At 43.3% G+C, this 16,574-nt stretch overlaps 1 protein-coding gene across 3 annotated transcripts in view; it reads left to right on the forward strand.

Annotated features, from left to right (window-relative positions):
- zmp:0000001168 (signal-induced proliferation-associated 1-like protein 2) overlaps nt 1-15,189 on the forward strand; it is a 28,780-nt gene extending 13,591 nt beyond the window's left edge. The window contains exons 2-17 of one of the 3 annotated variants that reach the window (XM_058086872.1): nt 220-249; nt 320-1,661; nt 1,851-1,975; nt 2,052-2,240; nt 3,388-3,562; nt 3,750-3,853; nt 5,063-5,220; nt 5,691-6,294; nt 6,465-6,739; nt 7,772-8,140; nt 8,768-8,894; nt 8,982-9,114; nt 10,165-10,263; nt 10,480-10,543; nt 10,929-11,007; nt 12,999-15,189. In XM_058086872.1, the coding sequence (XP_057942855.1) occupies nt 548-1,661; nt 1,851-1,975; nt 2,052-2,240; nt 3,388-3,562; nt 3,750-3,853; nt 5,063-5,220; nt 5,691-6,294; nt 6,465-6,739; nt 7,772-8,140; nt 8,768-8,894; nt 8,982-9,114; nt 10,165-10,263; nt 10,480-10,543; nt 10,929-11,007; nt 12,999-13,142 (3,759 nt within the window). In that variant the 5' untranslated portion in view covers nt 220-249; nt 320-547 and the 3' untranslated portion in view covers nt 13,143-15,189. Of the gene's footprint in view, nt 1-219; nt 1,662-1,850; nt 1,976-2,051; nt 2,241-3,387; nt 3,563-3,749; nt 3,854-5,062; nt 5,221-5,690; nt 6,295-6,464; nt 6,740-7,771; nt 8,141-8,767; nt 8,895-8,981; nt 9,115-10,164; nt 10,264-10,479; nt 10,544-10,928; nt 11,008-11,214; nt 11,542-12,998 lie in introns of those variants that run through there. The other 2 variants (XM_058086870.1, XM_058086873.1) reach the window with 2 other exon arrangements.
- The last annotated feature ends 1,385 nt before the right edge of the window (nt 15,190-16,574 follow it).

A 16,574-nucleotide genomic window follows, 5' to 3' on the forward strand; every position in this document is an offset into this window, starting at 1 on the left:
TTGGTAAGTTCCCTTGATGGTGCTGTTTGATGAGGTCTTGCGCGCTTGCCAATATCAATATTGGAAGAGAAACATTATAATCTGATATCTCATTTTTATGCCAGTAATATCGGTCGGCCAATATTATAAAACATACGTAATTTTGACCCTGGCAAATTTTGTCAAAATGGGATCAATTTTGACTGAAAGATTTAAAATGCATCTCTTCTTTCTATGCAGGCACTGAGGAGTCAGCGGATGCCATGTTGGGTACGCAGACAGGGCCTCGTGTAAGAGGAAGGAGAGTTGAGCCACAGTGATGGTCATCTTTGTTCCGCAGGAAGCGGAACCTAACACCTCCTGGATCACCACCAAAACTCACAACTCCACACCTGGATGAACCTCCGCAGTGACACTGTTTTCGCACCAATCTTCATCCTTCACACTCCACTGTGTGTTGAAGTGTTTTTAAAAAAGGACTATATGTGTTGCCCTCACTGAGTGGGAAGCTTTCCATCTTCACCTCTGGATAATAATAAACTGGATCGGAGTCGGCTTCCCAGGCACAATGCAGTCCGATGACCTGTTCGTCCGGAAGTTTAGGCGCCAGAATGTGCGGCCGCCGGTGGCTGCTGTCAACTTTGATCCCAAACGGGAAGTGGGTGTGGTGGAGTGGCCACCCAGGAGAGAGGGGGACGGGTCAGATGGAGACAACCTGACCCCGAGTCGAGCGGGTCTGACACTGCGGGCGGTGGGTCGAGGCCACATCATGCAGAGGAGTAACAGTGACGTGACTTTAGGAGACTTGGACTCTGGTGGGAAGGTTGGGGGGAAGGCGACTCGGGTGGTCTGTGATAAGGTGGGCGTGGGGGTTCAGGGGGACTCGGGTGTGCTGCTGCACAGGGAGTATGGCAGCTTATCCTCACTGGAGAGACAGACTCAAGTCCAAGAGTTAGGAACTGCGAACCAGGAGCCCCTGAGCCCTAATGCCCTCCGCTTTAAAGACCCCTTCCTGCTTTTAGGACTGCAAGGAAACCCCCCAGAGCCAGACGGATTCTTTAGAGGTCTGTCTTCTGCAACTGGGGACTCTCCAAAACCTGCCAAACCTCCCAAGCCTGAAGGACTGAGTAAAAAGTCCAAATCTGGGCCCCCTCAAATCCCTCAACCCGGTCCTTATGACAACATCGGGGGTGGCGCTTGGGTGAGGAACTTTGCACACTACGACGTCCAGAGCATCCTTTTTGACCTCACAGAGGCGGCCTCCAACAGAGACAGCATTGGACGCAAAAAGAATATCACCTCGGGGGCCTCCGCTGCCTCCCAAATGCGACCCCTCTCCCAGGCCACACCTTCCTCACCTGCGCAAGGTGGAGTGGGCAATGGGGGGGGCGTGGATGACCCTGAGCAGTCCTTGCTGCTGGACGAAGGTGACGGCAACGACAACGAGCTTCTACTCAGTTGCCCCCACTTCCGAAATGAAACTGGGGGAGAGGAGCAGGTCGGTCTGGGACGATTCCCAGCAAAGCGGGGACTGTGGTTGAGCCCGCGGACCCCCAACGACGCGGTGTCGGTCCTGGAGGAGCCCAGAGAGAGCCATGTCCAGCAGCAGGGAAAAAGCAACTACTTCATAGAGCATGCAGATCTGGGGGCGCATTACTATCGTAAATATTTCTACATGAAAGGTAAGAAAACGTTAAGATAGTCTTGCTGGTTAGTTAGAATTACTATTACTAAAATGCTTTGTGACATGCGTGAAGTAATCAGTAGGGACAGAAATCTTTCAATGTACATGTTTTTTCAGCACATGGGAACTATGTCATATATTCTACCGTCATGAGGATGCAGTTTATTAGTTTATTTTGTCATTTCAGAGCATCAGAATTTCTTTGGCATGGATGATCGCCTAGGTCCAGTCGCCATCAGTTTCCGCAGAGAGGAGAAAGAAGGCACCAGCGGAGCTCAGTACAATTACAGAATCATCTTTCGCACCACAGAGGTAAACTTCAACTTTGGTTCACCTCTTGGAAAGTGGATGATGGAAAATATGACCTGGGACTGAATCTTCTTCTCAGATGAAGACGCTGCGAGGTTCCATCTTGGAGGAGTCCGTGCCCTCTGCCGCTCGTCACACAACCCCTCGAGGCCTGTCTCCCAAGAGGCTGCTGGAGTTTATCATGCCAGAACTCAACCTGCATTGCCTTCGCTTGGCCTCCAACTCCCCCAAGGTCCGCGACACCTTGCTGAAGCTGGATGAACAAGGGGTGAGCACCTATAACTGTAATGTTGGCATATCCTGAACCAAATCAAGTATGACTTCTTCTCCTCTACAGTAAATGGAATCAATATGGAATTCTTAAAGATGTGTGCCACCATCAATTAAATGTCGCGGAAACCCTGAATTATAATAAAAAGTGATAAAAATGTAATCAAAACAACTATTGAGCTTTCTAACGCGACAATAAGACCACTACACTGCTTGGTTATTACTGTCAGGAGCTGGTCGTTTAACATGCTCAGAGACCCCGTAGTGAGAGTTTTGTGATTTCCGACAGGCCATGAACATATCAAGCTGAGGCCTAACAGTGCGCATGCAAGTGAAATAAAAGGATGGCTCTGTGCAGAGAGGGCAGTTGAGTTTGTTGATGTTGTTTTATCTGACAGTAGCCTGTTTCGTTTTTGCAATATATTGATCGAACACTACCTTGGCATCCTGTCAATGACCATGTAGATGTTACAGTTAGCGAAATGCCAAAACTCACAACACTGTAAACCATGGACCACCTGCATTTAACCACTTTCCGCCTTCAGGATTAGATATAGCAGACATACAACAACTTACTATTGTACATACATGGAGAACATACACAAGAGAAAGTGAGAAAAACAAGACTTTCTCTGCGTATAAAGCAGCATTTTCAACAGAACAAGTACATAATTACTTGTTGGAGGTGGAAGATGAAGAGGATTAAAAGGGATTCATGTGAGCGACACCGGTGAATAACATTGTCACTGTGGAATTGGTCATTTTCAAACAGGTTCTGAGATCAAAATAGGTCCAAGTATTTCTTATTATCTACCTGGTACTTTGAAAACACCACACCCAGAGAGTGCAGTCCTCATCCATTGGTTAAATATTTGTCACATTTTAATCATTTGCATTTTTTTTTCAAGAAAGGACTTTGCAAATTTAAATTTGAATTTCCTTTTAGCTATTAAAAGAAGTTCCAACATGATTCCATGTTAAGTTTTTTTTGCCCAAGATATATGATAGGCATTTGAGTTTTAATATACGTATATGTACTATAAGTTTGACACACAGTTATTACAAATGGCTTAAATATGAACGTGACAACATGTTCATAAATGCTTACAATAATGCTTTCTTACCTTTTGTGTTTTGTAATCTAGCTGAATTTCCAGCGAAAGGTCGGTGTGATGTACTGCCGGGCGGGCCAGAGCTCAGAGGAGGACATGTACAACAACGAGAGCTCAGGGCCGGCGTTTGAGGAGTTTTTGGACTTGCTCGGGGATCGCGTGAGACTGAAGGGTTGGGAGAAATACCGAGCTCAGCTGGACAACAAAAGTGAGCTAACACTCCGATCTATTAGCTGTGTCTCACGTTATAGCAAAGGCTCTATCAGGAGGCCATCAGTGGCAGCCTGAGATAACACAAAGCCATCATCATTTGAGTCATGTATGCACATTAGCACCATCACTGCTGATTATCTCACAGCTGGTTTACATTCATTGTTGTATCCTGACTTGTGCAGCCGACTCTACGGGGACACATTCCCTCTACACGCGCTACCAGGACTATGAGATCATGTTCCACGTGTCCACCATGCTGCCCTACACAGCCAACAACACTCAACAGGTAATTCAGTGCTCACTGCTGTCATGTCACTACAGCCAATATTACACATATCAGTCCTAAAACATGAAAGCATAAAAAAAGTCCATAAAAACACGACATGGTTAAATGCTTCGCAAGGAGCCTCTGTAGTCTGCAATGTACATGACATAAAAATCCTGCCCCCCTGTGTTCACATGGACTAGGAACATTATCAGCGTCTTGTGTGCTATCTGCAGTTTAAGCCTTTAATTCACAAACTGGATACGGCATGCTGATATAGATTAACACAAAAACTTGGAAAAGGCAGGAGATGTCATGTTTAAACTGCCTGCTTAATGTTTGCTACAGCTTGGGATCTTAAGCTGTTATTTGCTGAATATACTTACTTACGCTTCATGTACACTCAACACACACTTCATTAGGTAAACCTCTACCATCTAACGAGATCCGATACAAGAGCTGTATCAAAACTTCTTCCATTACAAAGATAATGCTTGTTATTCAGTAACACTGTCAGAAGTATTAATGTAGCCATATTAATTATTGGTGCTGAGAGAGTAGAAATATCTCTCAGCGTAATGCACTACATTATCTTTATTAAGGGAGTCTTTTCAATACAGCTCTTGTATTGATCTCATCATTTTGCAAGTATAGCTAATGTTGAAGCTAATGACTGTATTTTTACAGCACATTACAATCTATTTTTAGCTCTGCTATTAACTTCTAATGCATGATGGACATTTTTTTTATTATTCGCTTCTGGAAACAGGGATGTCAAACAAACATTAATATTTCTTCTGAAAACGTAAAAAGGATCATCCAGGGCTGACACCGGTCACATGGATTAATTATACAATTTATTAATTTGTTTGTGACAAGTTCTATTGGCAATGCGGTATGGAAAAAAGGAACCATAAAATCACCCTAAAGAGAACATACATTATATCACTCGTGACACTTAGAGGATAAGACGCCTTCTTTAAGGAGACTTTGGATGTCAGAGAACATGGTAGGAACTCTAGCAGGACTTCCAGGTCAGTGAGAGACAGCACTCGTAGTCTTCCACCGCTGAGAGAGGCTGGTAATTGACTTTTGTGGTCAGAGTAGAAATTATTTTTCACGGAAAGCAATCGTAGCATCCCTAGTCAAAACAATTATTATTATTGTTTAGTTGGCTTTATGAAAGCCTGGAGTGCTTTTATAACAATCCTAACGATGTTTTGGTTTCAGTTGCTGAGGAAACGACACATTGGCAACGACATTGTGACCATCGTGTTCCAGGAGCCTGGTGCATTACCCTTCACTCCAAAGTCTATCCGCTCTCACTTCCAGCACGTCTTCATCATTGTTCAAGTTCATGAGCCCTGCACTGACAACACCTATTACAGGTCTGTTGTTTTGATGATGTTTTACATTCTGTTATCATAATCATTCTTATCCGTATAGTTCTTGCACAACCACATACATCTGTTTTAAATGATCACGAGGGAAGAACCTGCATGTATATAGTATATAGTAGAGCCCTCCCGGGATCTACCAAACCCAATAAAAGTGACTGTTAGATTAGATTATTAGATTAGATGTGGCTCCAGAACCTTCTCCTTCTCTCTTCAATTGCCATTGTTCACTCATGACACAATTTAAGCTGTAAATATGCCTCAAACACTTACTTAAAAACAAATGAAATGTGTACAGTCTCACCACTAATGAATGATAATGTAAAATGATTCATAAACAGTCGGAATTAGATGTCTTTTTTGTGGAAAACATGTCCTTTCACGGATTAAAAAAACAGGACAAAGACTGAACACTTGCTCTTCTGTAATCTGTCATTCCTCTTTGTCCTTTTCCCTCCTAGGGTGGCCGTAACACGCTCTAAAGACATCCCATTATTTGGCCCGCTGTTCCCTAAGGGTGCCCGCTTCCCTCGCTCGCCTGCATTCAGAGACTTCCTTCTGGCCAAGGCAGTCAATGCAGAGAATGCAGCAGAAAAGTCTGAGAAGTTCCGCTCCATGGCTACCCGCACGCGACAGGAATACCTGAAGGACCTGGCTGAAAACTATGTGACTACAACACCCATTGACTCCTCTACGAAGTTCCCGCTGCTCTCGCTAGGAGGCAAGCGCAAAGACAAGCTGAAGGGAGCCAAGGGGGCGGAGCTGCACAGTGCTGGGGCGCTGGTGTGGGCTGTGATGGTGGACAGCGCGGATGAAAGTGAGGAAGAGCACAGGCTTCCTTGTCTGCTGGGTGTCTCAGCCGAGTCGGTGGTGCTCATTGAAAGGTGCACACGCAGGGTGGTGTTTAATTGCTCCTGCAGGGATGTCATTGGATGGAAGGCGGTGACCGAAAAGAAAGAAGGAGGACCCTGTTTGGACATCTTCTATGAGCGTGGAGAGTCGGTGTTGATTAGTGTGATGGAGAACCAGGCTGAGGATTTGAAAGAGGTGGTGCAGAGGCTTGAGGTGGGTGATTATCACATTATGATTCATTAATTACTTAAAAGTTTGCAGCCTGAAGCACTTTATCGGGCAAGGAATCATAAGTGGTACCTTAAGTGGATGTTCAGAATGGACCTTGCACACCTCTATTAATTCTAAAGTAACTCACTAAAGTGAATTATTCTACCCCATAGTTGGTTACCCGGGGGTGCGAGGCTCTGGAGGTCACTCCCTTACGTGACGGCGTGGGCCAGCCCGGCTTTTTGATGAACGAGGAGGGCTTTGTGACAGAGCTGCAGCGATTCTGCTATGCAGAGAGCGGTGGCCTCCAGCTGTGGGCTCGTGTGGTTCGCCTGTGCGGGCATTCCCTGGTCCACCTCAGCACAGAGGAGAGGACCAGGCTGCTCCGCACGGCACACAAGATTCACATCACCGTCATCCCGCCGGACGAGAACGGGAAGCCCCGCAGGTGGGTCAGGCTGCAGAGTTCACGGGGGAAATGTGATAATGGTGGCATGAGTGCCACATAGGAAGTGGCCAAAATGTTTTCAGATCATATTGACGATTATAGTGACTCGAAACAAAGAGAGTGAGGTGGGACACTGTCGTGGGAAAGCACACACATTCAGCGTCAGAACCAGCTGGCTGATGACTAATCAATACCAATTTGCATTCAGGTGGAGAAAAGGCAGAAACAGCAAGCTATCAGTGCGTAGAGCATTGTTGGGACAGAATGCTTTTAAAGTGGACACCCATGCAAGTTGCAGCTCTCCCCCTTCTACTCTATGTACATTGAACCTGGATGAGTAACAATAATGGACAGTGTGCCTTCCCACTGGAATGGAAAACTAAATATTTGCAGTAGTAACCAATATATTTACATGATTTATATAAAGTACAGCAAACATAATTGTAATAAATAGCAAGCAATGTTCTGTAGTATACTGTATTTAGACATGCAGGTAATATTCCAAGTAGACGTTGTATTGATTCTTTATTTGATCAAACTTACTTAAGATTTGTCAGATCAAAACACGTTCGCTGCATAAGACTTCAAATGATCCAAACATTTCATAATAGCCTGATTCAGACATACTTCCTGTTATGGCACCCTAAGCATCATGGGAGCTGGGATTCTTTTATCATATGTATAAAAGCTTATCTACTGCAATCTATTTTACAGGTGTCTTTACATTTACGCATGAACGTAAATTATTAGTTGTAGTAACAACTGCTGTCATTATTTTAACTTTAAAAAAATGAACTCATCGAAAAGCTCAGTCATCATGCATCATGCTTAGGTCATCCATGCAAAGTTATACGTCCGTTCATTGCTGTAAGTCATAAGTGTGGCAAGAAACAGTGTTGTGTGATGAAGTTTGTATATTTTTTGTGGCCTTAATACTTTTAATATTTAATAATTAATACGTTTGTATTAAACAGCATCATTTTATCCACCTCATTCAGTAACATTAAAGAAGGTTTTCTTCATGTTCTTCAGGAGCTTCTCTGAACTTTACCAGAAAGCAATCAAGGACGCAGAGTGTAAGCCGGGTGAGGACCAGTCCAGTGAGGCCTGGGTGCTGGATGAGAGGGAGGAAGAGGAGGAAGAGAAGGGGGAGGAGACGGAGGTGCATGGTGTCATCGAGATGGACAACACAGAAGTCCAGGGGGAGAGTGACGAGGCAGCTGAGCTTCACCGGCAAAGTGAAAGAGAGGACATGGGCTCGCTCCTGGCACTGCCAAGTTTACCTTTGCTACGGGCCTCTTCTCTGCAGGACCAGAGGTCCGATGAGGACCAAGAGAGCTCACAGCTTACACGCAGCATCTCTTTAGAACGACACTCATCTTACGGAAATACCTGTGAGGGGTGAGTCTTAGCAAAACCATAAAGTCTCAAATTCTAATGAATAAGAAATGCTTCACATTGCAAAAACAGCTTTATAGGGGAGATCCATTTGATTTAGTGGCATCCAGTAATGACATACAGCGCTTAAATTATATAGCAAGGCTAAACGTAACCTCATACTGCCAGTGACTCAATATAATTGAATCCTATACCTCATTTTCCTGCAAAGGACAAGTGAAAGGACACCAGTGTGTGTGTGTGTGTGTGTGTGTGTGTGTGTGTGTGTGTGTGTGTAAATTTAATGCAAGACCAGAAATGATGAAATCACTACAATTCCGTGATTGCATTGAAAATGATTAAATACACATGCAGAATAAGTAGGTCATGCATGGAGGAAGCACAGTTCTCCAAACACACTTAACATGTTGGCAAGTAATACAGTGGACTACACAAAAGTGCACTCCAATGTGCAATTACAAAGGATCATTTTAACAAAGCGGGAGTGAAATCAGACAAGAACCAATGCAATCCTGCAGATTAGAGTGCTTCATTTGCTGTTTAATTTAGATTTCTGCAGTGGATAAAAATGTCCTAAAGCAGATTTGTTTGGTGTTTTGCTCCTCCCATGTCTATCTTGGTATCTTCCAGTCATGTGTACGGCAACGTGGGCTTAAAGGAGGACCGGCACATCTATGAGAACATAGGAGAGCTTAGAGATGCCACACCTGATCTAATACTGGCAGTCAAACCCAAAGTTCCACTCGAGGACGAACAGGTGAAAGACAGATGAAAGGATGTGCTCTTTTTCCTTGATACTGTGCCCCCACTTTCTTTAAATCTCTATCTTCATCTCAATCTGTAGTTCATGGCGGCCGACTTCGATGAGGACAAAGCTTCGGCGAGCGACTCGTCCATCTCTTCCTCGCGGTTGTCGTGTGTGGACCGTGCTGAGAGGAATTCACGAGCCTTAAGTCTTCACAACTCCATCACCAAGAGTAAGAGACTGACTTTGTAATCAATAAAACTTAGATACATCTGCGGTATCTTATGACCTCTGCCATGAATGAACACTTTTACAACACTAATAATCTCCTTTTTCATGAAAGAGGTATTTATTATTGTGGGTGTAATTTACAGTGTTGTAAAACTGCTCCACACGAGCTGCTACTGCACCACAAAAATACAAAATTAATAATAATACAATAGCTGTTTATGTTGTGTGCCAAATGTTGCATTTTATGCCTGGTGTTTTTTTAAGCAGATAAATTTGCGTCAGACTAAACGATTGTGACCTATGCACTCAAACAAATGATGCCAAAATGAAACAATTACATGTGTGCAAATCATCCCTGCCTGATTTGAGCCCCGGATGCCTTTTTTCACCCCCAAAATCCTTTCTGTGTTAAACTGCTCTCTTCATTATCCTCCCTCTGCTCCCCGCCACATCTCCTTTTGTCCTTCGTCCATCCACGCTACCCCTGTTCTACGCTAATCTAATATCACCCCTGCTCTCCTACCACCCCCTGCCGGGGCTGGGATAAAATGGGGGACAGATGGGCGGTGGGAGGGGTGGAGTTTTACATCAAAACACTGCTCTTAATACCATCTGCTGTACCTCCACTGAGATCAGCCTCATTATTTGGCAACCATGAGTGGACACATCTTGTCAGATTTATGATCATGTGTGTTGTATTATTATACACTATTCTTTACACTTTAAAAATGGCCAAATATTATGTAAAAACCATCATCACATATGGCAACATAGGTGTATTTTTGTCAAGTTAATATCCGTACTCGATAACCCATTGTAATTTAGCACAGGCACCAATGTAATGTGCTTAGAAAGTGGCAACATCTGCCCGAGTGTATAATATGGCATGAACGCTGCAGCACCCCCTTGTGGTTGCTTATTGTCACTGTTAAGCCACATTGAGAACCTCTCTCAAAATGTGCTGTCGCAGTCTTCCTCCTGCCCCAGATGCATGATATTAAGATGTGTGTTTCACACTGGGGCTGAACTGATTCTTAAATCTTGCTCTCAGTTCTCTCAGAGACGACAGATTCCACGGAAGAAGAGTGGCAGTCCATCGCTGACCTGGCCACAGCCTGCCGCAGCATCCTGGAGGCTTTGTCACGCGAGGGTGAGCAGCTGTTTAACTGTGAGATGATGTAAATGTCAAAGGCACATCAGGAGAACACTAATGACATCATATAGTCCACTGACTTCATACTCATGTCGGGTTGGTGAAATTACTATGAGAATAGCCACCGGCCATAATGTTAGGTACACCTGTTTGAAATGACTAACATTGATTAAGGCTAATAATTTGCCTTAACGTTTCTCTCTCTCGTCATAGATCGTAAAGCTGCAGACCAATCAGGAGCCGAGCAGACGGACGGCAAGCTGAGCACAAAAGAGAGGTAGGTCACTGAGTTGCTATGCAACAAATACTGTCATTATAGCATCTCTACTATCTCTGTAGACAGACAGCCTCTTAGATTTTCCTGAATCAGCGGGAGAGCCCTCCTGGAGAAAGCAAACACGTGCACACTTACACAACAGCGTGTCCAAGTCACTGCCAATGTCTAGTTTCCTCCACACAAAATAACAAGAGACATTTCCTGTGTGTGAACTATTCAGAGCACGGTTAGGGTTCACCCACAGGCCAACATGGAGGTCAGCATGGGTGACAACTAGAATGGAACACAGCAAGACTGCAAATGAATAGCTTGTTCAAATGCACTAACAGCTCTACTTAACAAGTACTGTGTGCATATGTACTCACTTTTTTTTCTTGTGCTGCAGTGACTCTCCAGGCCACCTGGAAGAAAAGGTGTCACAACTGGAGGCCATGCTGAAGAAGCTGCAGGATGACCTGCAAAAGGTGCTTTGACTCTCATGAATGCTTCAAACTTTCTTGCTGTATTTGTATTTTGAATGAATTGCACAGCAGAGTTAGCAGGTCCAAACACTGGAGCCAGGTGGTTTTTGTGTCTTGTTTACATGTTCGAGTCCCACCAAATGCAATCTTGTATTGTGGCAGCCAACTCACATACAACAACTTAATAGATTTTTTTTTTTTTTTGCACAGGTATTGTAATATGTTGCCACCCCTGTTGTCATTTTCACACCATTGAAAGCTGTAATTACTATTTTACATTTCTATTGCACTAGTCCATGTTATGTTCATGTAGATGTCAACAGAACATTGTATGTGTTGAGATATGGACTTTTTTTTATTTCTGCAAACTGCTGCTTGACAAAAATACTCTCAACACAAAGTTGCCTTGCATTGAGAATTGTCAATACTGTACAGAATTTGTCTCGTTTGTGTGTGTGTGTGTGTGTGTGTGGACAAAACGATCATCCGTACCTATAATTTATATGAAAAGTTATTTATAAAAGTGCTTAACTGGGACCGCATGCTGTGACTCTTCAATTTTGACTCATCTAATGGGTGCCTTTCCAATGTATTGATTAACCGGTTTACTAACACACACGGTTGAATTGAAGCCGCTGTCGGATCAATGTAGTTGTCTGATGATTGTACATGGATAGTTTAATTTGACATGACCTTATTATTAGAACCCGGTTGACTTGTTGCACACAATGGTACGATACTGTAGAACCTCGGTTTTTCGTCATTAATCAGTTCCAGACGGTCAGACGAAAACCCAAAATCTATTACCTAAACTGTTACATAAAAATATAACACAAATCACAGAGAAGAATTGTAGTCATAAATGCAGAAAGCAAAGTGAAAGAGGTGTTTATTGTTCTGTGTGCTTTCTGTGAATAAATAAAACATACACACACACATAATAAAGATGATTAAAGGACTCTCGTCGGAATATGCCTTAACCGTCCCAACTCTACAAGAACCACTATCCATTCTTCACATAGACCAGCTTCTCAAATAGTGGGGTGGGTCCCCCTGGAGGGGCTTGGGGAACTTACAGGGCGGGGTAAAAGGTAGGTAGAATTTTCAATGTTAGTGCATACCTGCCGACATGTGCAAATTTGTCATACTCAACATGCAATTTGACTATTGAATATGCTTGTATGCCTCACAACTCTCTATTTTGTTGGATTTTCTTGGTTTCATTTTTGGGTTCGATCTGTACTATTAGTAGCATTGAGGTGGTGAGGGTGAGAGAGCATTTCTGTCCCCTGGGGTAGGCATGACAGAAAGTACGGTAAATGAGAACCACTGGATCATCAGTGCATGGATTCTCATTTATTCATTTTCTACCGCTTATCCTCACGAGGGTCGCGGGCGTGCCGGAGCCTGGACTGGTCACCAGCCAATCACAGGGCACATATAGACAAACAACCATTCACACTCACATTCATACCTATGGACAATTTGGAGTCAACAATTAACCGAGTACTCATGTTTTGGAAGGGTGAAATTGAATTCGGGTTTCCTATATGTGTGGCCTACGCTCTAACCACTCTTCCAACGTGCCGCCCTGCATAGATTCTAATTTTTAGCAATAATTTTGTTGAAAACCAGGCTGTACGAAAACCGAGGTTCTAATGTGCTTATTAAGACTGAGACGATTAGTCTTATGTTGTGGTCATCTATGATGCTGCATTGAATGGATAAAAGCAGCAAGAAATCAATAGCAGTCCAACCTGATGAATGACAATATGTGTCTTGTTTCAGCACTATTTTATGTTGACCCTAATATGTAATTCACTGCTTCACTCTTGGTGGTGTTTGACTAGTTGAGGCTTTTTTACGTGTCCACTCGTGTCCCCGAATGCACTCAACCTGCACCTCTCGCTCCTTTTCTTCCCTTTCCGTTCCTGCCACATGCAGCGATCTGAGAGACAGCATTTTGTTTTTGTTTGTGTGCCCGTGTCTTTCAGGAGAAGGAGGACAAGGCGGTGCTGCAGGCCGAGGTGCAGAGCCTGCGGCAGAACAACCAGCGGCTGCAAGAGGAATCGCAGAGCACCGTGGCACGCCTCATCAAAGTCACCGAGCTGCTGTGCAACGTGAACAAGCCCTGTTAGCGTCCACCTGCCGGCTGCACGCTCCTTCCAGCAACAGAATGATGCAAATTGTGTGCGCCGTCCTCAAACATATCCTCCATGAAGAGTGAATAGCGATCCTGCCTGCTGGTGAAGGTGTATGCAATTTGACTCCTTTAAACATAATGACATTCCCTAACAAGTCTGCACCTCTGGTTATTGTTGCCAGAGTGTGTCTCTTGGTGTGTGTGTGTGTGTGTGTGTGTGTTAGCCGCATGCGTGTGCATCTCTTACTGTACTTTGCTTCAAATACTTGACAAGCTGGGTTGAACAGCACTTGCATATTAAGTGGCAGTTAAGACAGTGTGTGTACACCCTATAGCATGTTTATCTGATAAAATGACCAAAAGTGTACACACACAGTTTGTAGAATCACATGCATACTAAGTGTGTGTGTGTTTATACTGTATATCACCACTTAAATGTGAAGTAGCGTCGCTATGCTCTGTCCTGCACAGATAGTGCGGAAAGTCATTTAAAATAGACAAAATGTTAAATACAAAGAAAAAGGAGGCCTTTAGGCAACAATCTTGCTTCTCAGTAGTACTGTATCCCTTCATTAAACGAAAAGAGGGGAAGGAAAATCTATCAGAGTGAGCCTGTGTATGTGTGTGCAGGTGTGTGTGTGCGTGCTTGCAGTGAAAAAGGGGCTATACCTCCCTGAAAAACACACAATGACAGGAAAAGAACCGCTTCCTTCCATAACTTTGCTCTAACCTCACTCAATATTGTAGCAGCCATACTGTAGAAGTCCTCCTGCAGGCGTCACGGCAGCTTTTAAAGGTGTCAAAGTCAAACACCTAAAGTGGAAAACATAATCTCTAGTCAGAATATTGTAGTGAACTGTGTTGTGACCACCGGAGGCGATACCGTATGGCTCCTGAGTGGTAGCAGCAAGTGGATATCTTCCTAACTTGATGTGTCTTTTTCTGTGTTTTGCACTTTCTTTGGTTACATCAGCACTGGACAGAGGCACGCATTGGATTTTTATTTAACCCGCCCATGCTCTCCGCGCTATCTTACCTCACCTTTTTTGTGCCCACCGCTAAAGGCACCGCTTTCAAGGTGTGTTTAAAATGAACAAGTGATGGACTGCTTCTCCTCAGTGCCAACGAACGCCCAGGCAGCTCTTGAGAGTTCCACCCAAACCAAGACCTTCTTTACGGTGGATTTCACACATCCACTTAAGACACTCGATGCTCAAACTTCCTCTTGTAATGTTATTTTAGAGTCACTGTGAATACTTGGTACCAGCATATTAAGATACAGTATATACAGATGAAATGATCATCTTTATTATCAGTGTGTGAAGATACTCTGTACAGCTCCTGTTATTTGGGCAGATGATGATGATCAATCAGATATCTCCTGGACATGCTGAAGCCTCCAGACTGAACTGTTGGTGTGAGAAGACCTGTTTGCTGTGTCTTGTATTGTTGTTTAGATGGTAGGAGGTCGGTCAAGCATGAGAATGTGCCAAGCAACTACCCAAACATCTCCTCTGTGTGTGCGTGTGTGTGTGTGTGTGAGTGTGTGTAACTTATTTATCATGGAAATGTGGATTTTCTTGTAGCTGTTGAAACTGGAGGGAAGGTATTTGGGAACAAATGTGAAATAGAGCAGAGCGGAAAGGCGGGAGACATTGTTTATTACAGAAAGCCAGCAGTGATAGAATCATATCTGAAAAGCTTGCTTTCTAGCTTTCATAAGGTCTTAAATCACCATTAGGTACGCCTTAATGAACGAGATCCTGGCAGGATGGTCAAAGTGTGATTTCTCTTGACTTTGTGCCTACCTGAAAATGTAATGTATGTTAACCCAGCTCACTTTTCTCAACTTTGTCTCATGGTTGCACTGACTGAGGTTGCCATGGCAGATGAACAGAACATCTGTTGTCTGACCGGAATGGAGACCTGAGAAGATGATAATGTCTGTTTTTGTTGGTCTCAGCTGAGGCATTGCAGCTTGAGTTGTAAGTGAAGCAATCAGACTAATACATGGTTTTTAAACCAGAATTAAAGAGGATAAAGGGTGCTTAAAGTGACTGATGATTTGTTGGATAACAGACCTGAATGTCCTTTGTTTCTTCTGAAGAAAAATGTACTGGTATTTAAAATATTGGAAAATAAATTATATCTGTATATTTCAGTATTTCAAATAGAAAAAAACAAAGTCAAGATGACGACAGGGGAGAAACGTGTTATAAATTGGCAACATAGTCGCCTTATATATTTATTTATGGACCTTCTAGTCCAGGGCTGGGCAAATATTTTGACTCTTGGGCCGCATTGCGTTAACAAAATTGTCCAGGGGCCAGAACATATATTTAACACACACGCACACACACACTAATTTATGCTCATAATTTTCCTGTCTAATTTTATCTGTAAAAGTGTTATACTATCAGCTGTATGTTCTCATGTCCCTTTTTTCAGGAGCACTTTAAACATCAGACCACATCAAACTATGTCATTTAATTTTACAGTTTTGTTGTTTTTTTTTACGAAATAAGAAATCCGACTTGCAAGTCATGTTGTCAGTTTGTATGTTAAAAGTTGAAATACTTAGAAAGCAACTGGCGGGCTGGATTCAAATGCTTGGTCAGCCGCATGTGCCACATTTCTAGCCTATTAATGTTAGAATTAAAATTGCTTGTATTGAGTCAGTGACATGCTGTCAGGGAAAGGCAGGTGAGGCCCAGCTTCAAAATAATAATAATAAATAAGATAACAATAGCAAAATAAAGAATTGTCCGTTCAACTGTAGACTCCACCAATTCCAATCATTTTAAACATTTTCTTAATTAAAAAAAATACATTTGCACATTTTCTCATCAAATACTGGGCAGAAAATTAAGAAGAGGCTGCCGTGAGCGTCTCTTCATGCCTTAGCCCAGACCACTGTCGGCGTGCTCAGGTATTAACATACAGAAATGTCATATACCGGAGGTGCTTGCAGGACTTTTGTCCATCTTGAAGGGATTGTGGTGTGCGTGAGCTGGAAAGTGCTGGTCATTGCCGTCCTTCCATGGAGAAGCGGCACCAGTCGTATAGGGCAGCAAGTCAAATTCATTAAAGATATATTTTTATGCTCTGCTGAATGAATGCATGAGCCTGACTGTGAAAATGGAGGACTACATAGCCAAGCTCAACAAAAGGTGATCAGACTTTTAAGTGTCAGATGAGAAGCATAGGGTGCATACATCATATGTAAAGTAAGCTAGATAAATAGATGGATAAGGTAAAGTTAAAAAACCTTTAATGACAGAAATGAGTGCCCTTGCAAGGGAAAAATGTGGTCTAAAACCTGCATCATAAATCAGTAGTTATGCGTGTCAATTACTGTATTTTGTTCACAGCATGACAACTGTACAAACATTTCCCATGCAGGACTGGCCTTTGGAAAACATTTCCT

Source organism: Doryrhamphus excisus, chromosome 11 (genome assembly GCF_030265055.1).
Source record: "Doryrhamphus excisus isolate RoL2022-K1 chromosome 11, RoL_Dexc_1.0, whole genome shotgun sequence".
NCBI lineage: Eukaryota > Metazoa > Chordata > Actinopteri > Syngnathiformes > Syngnathidae > Doryrhamphus > Doryrhamphus excisus.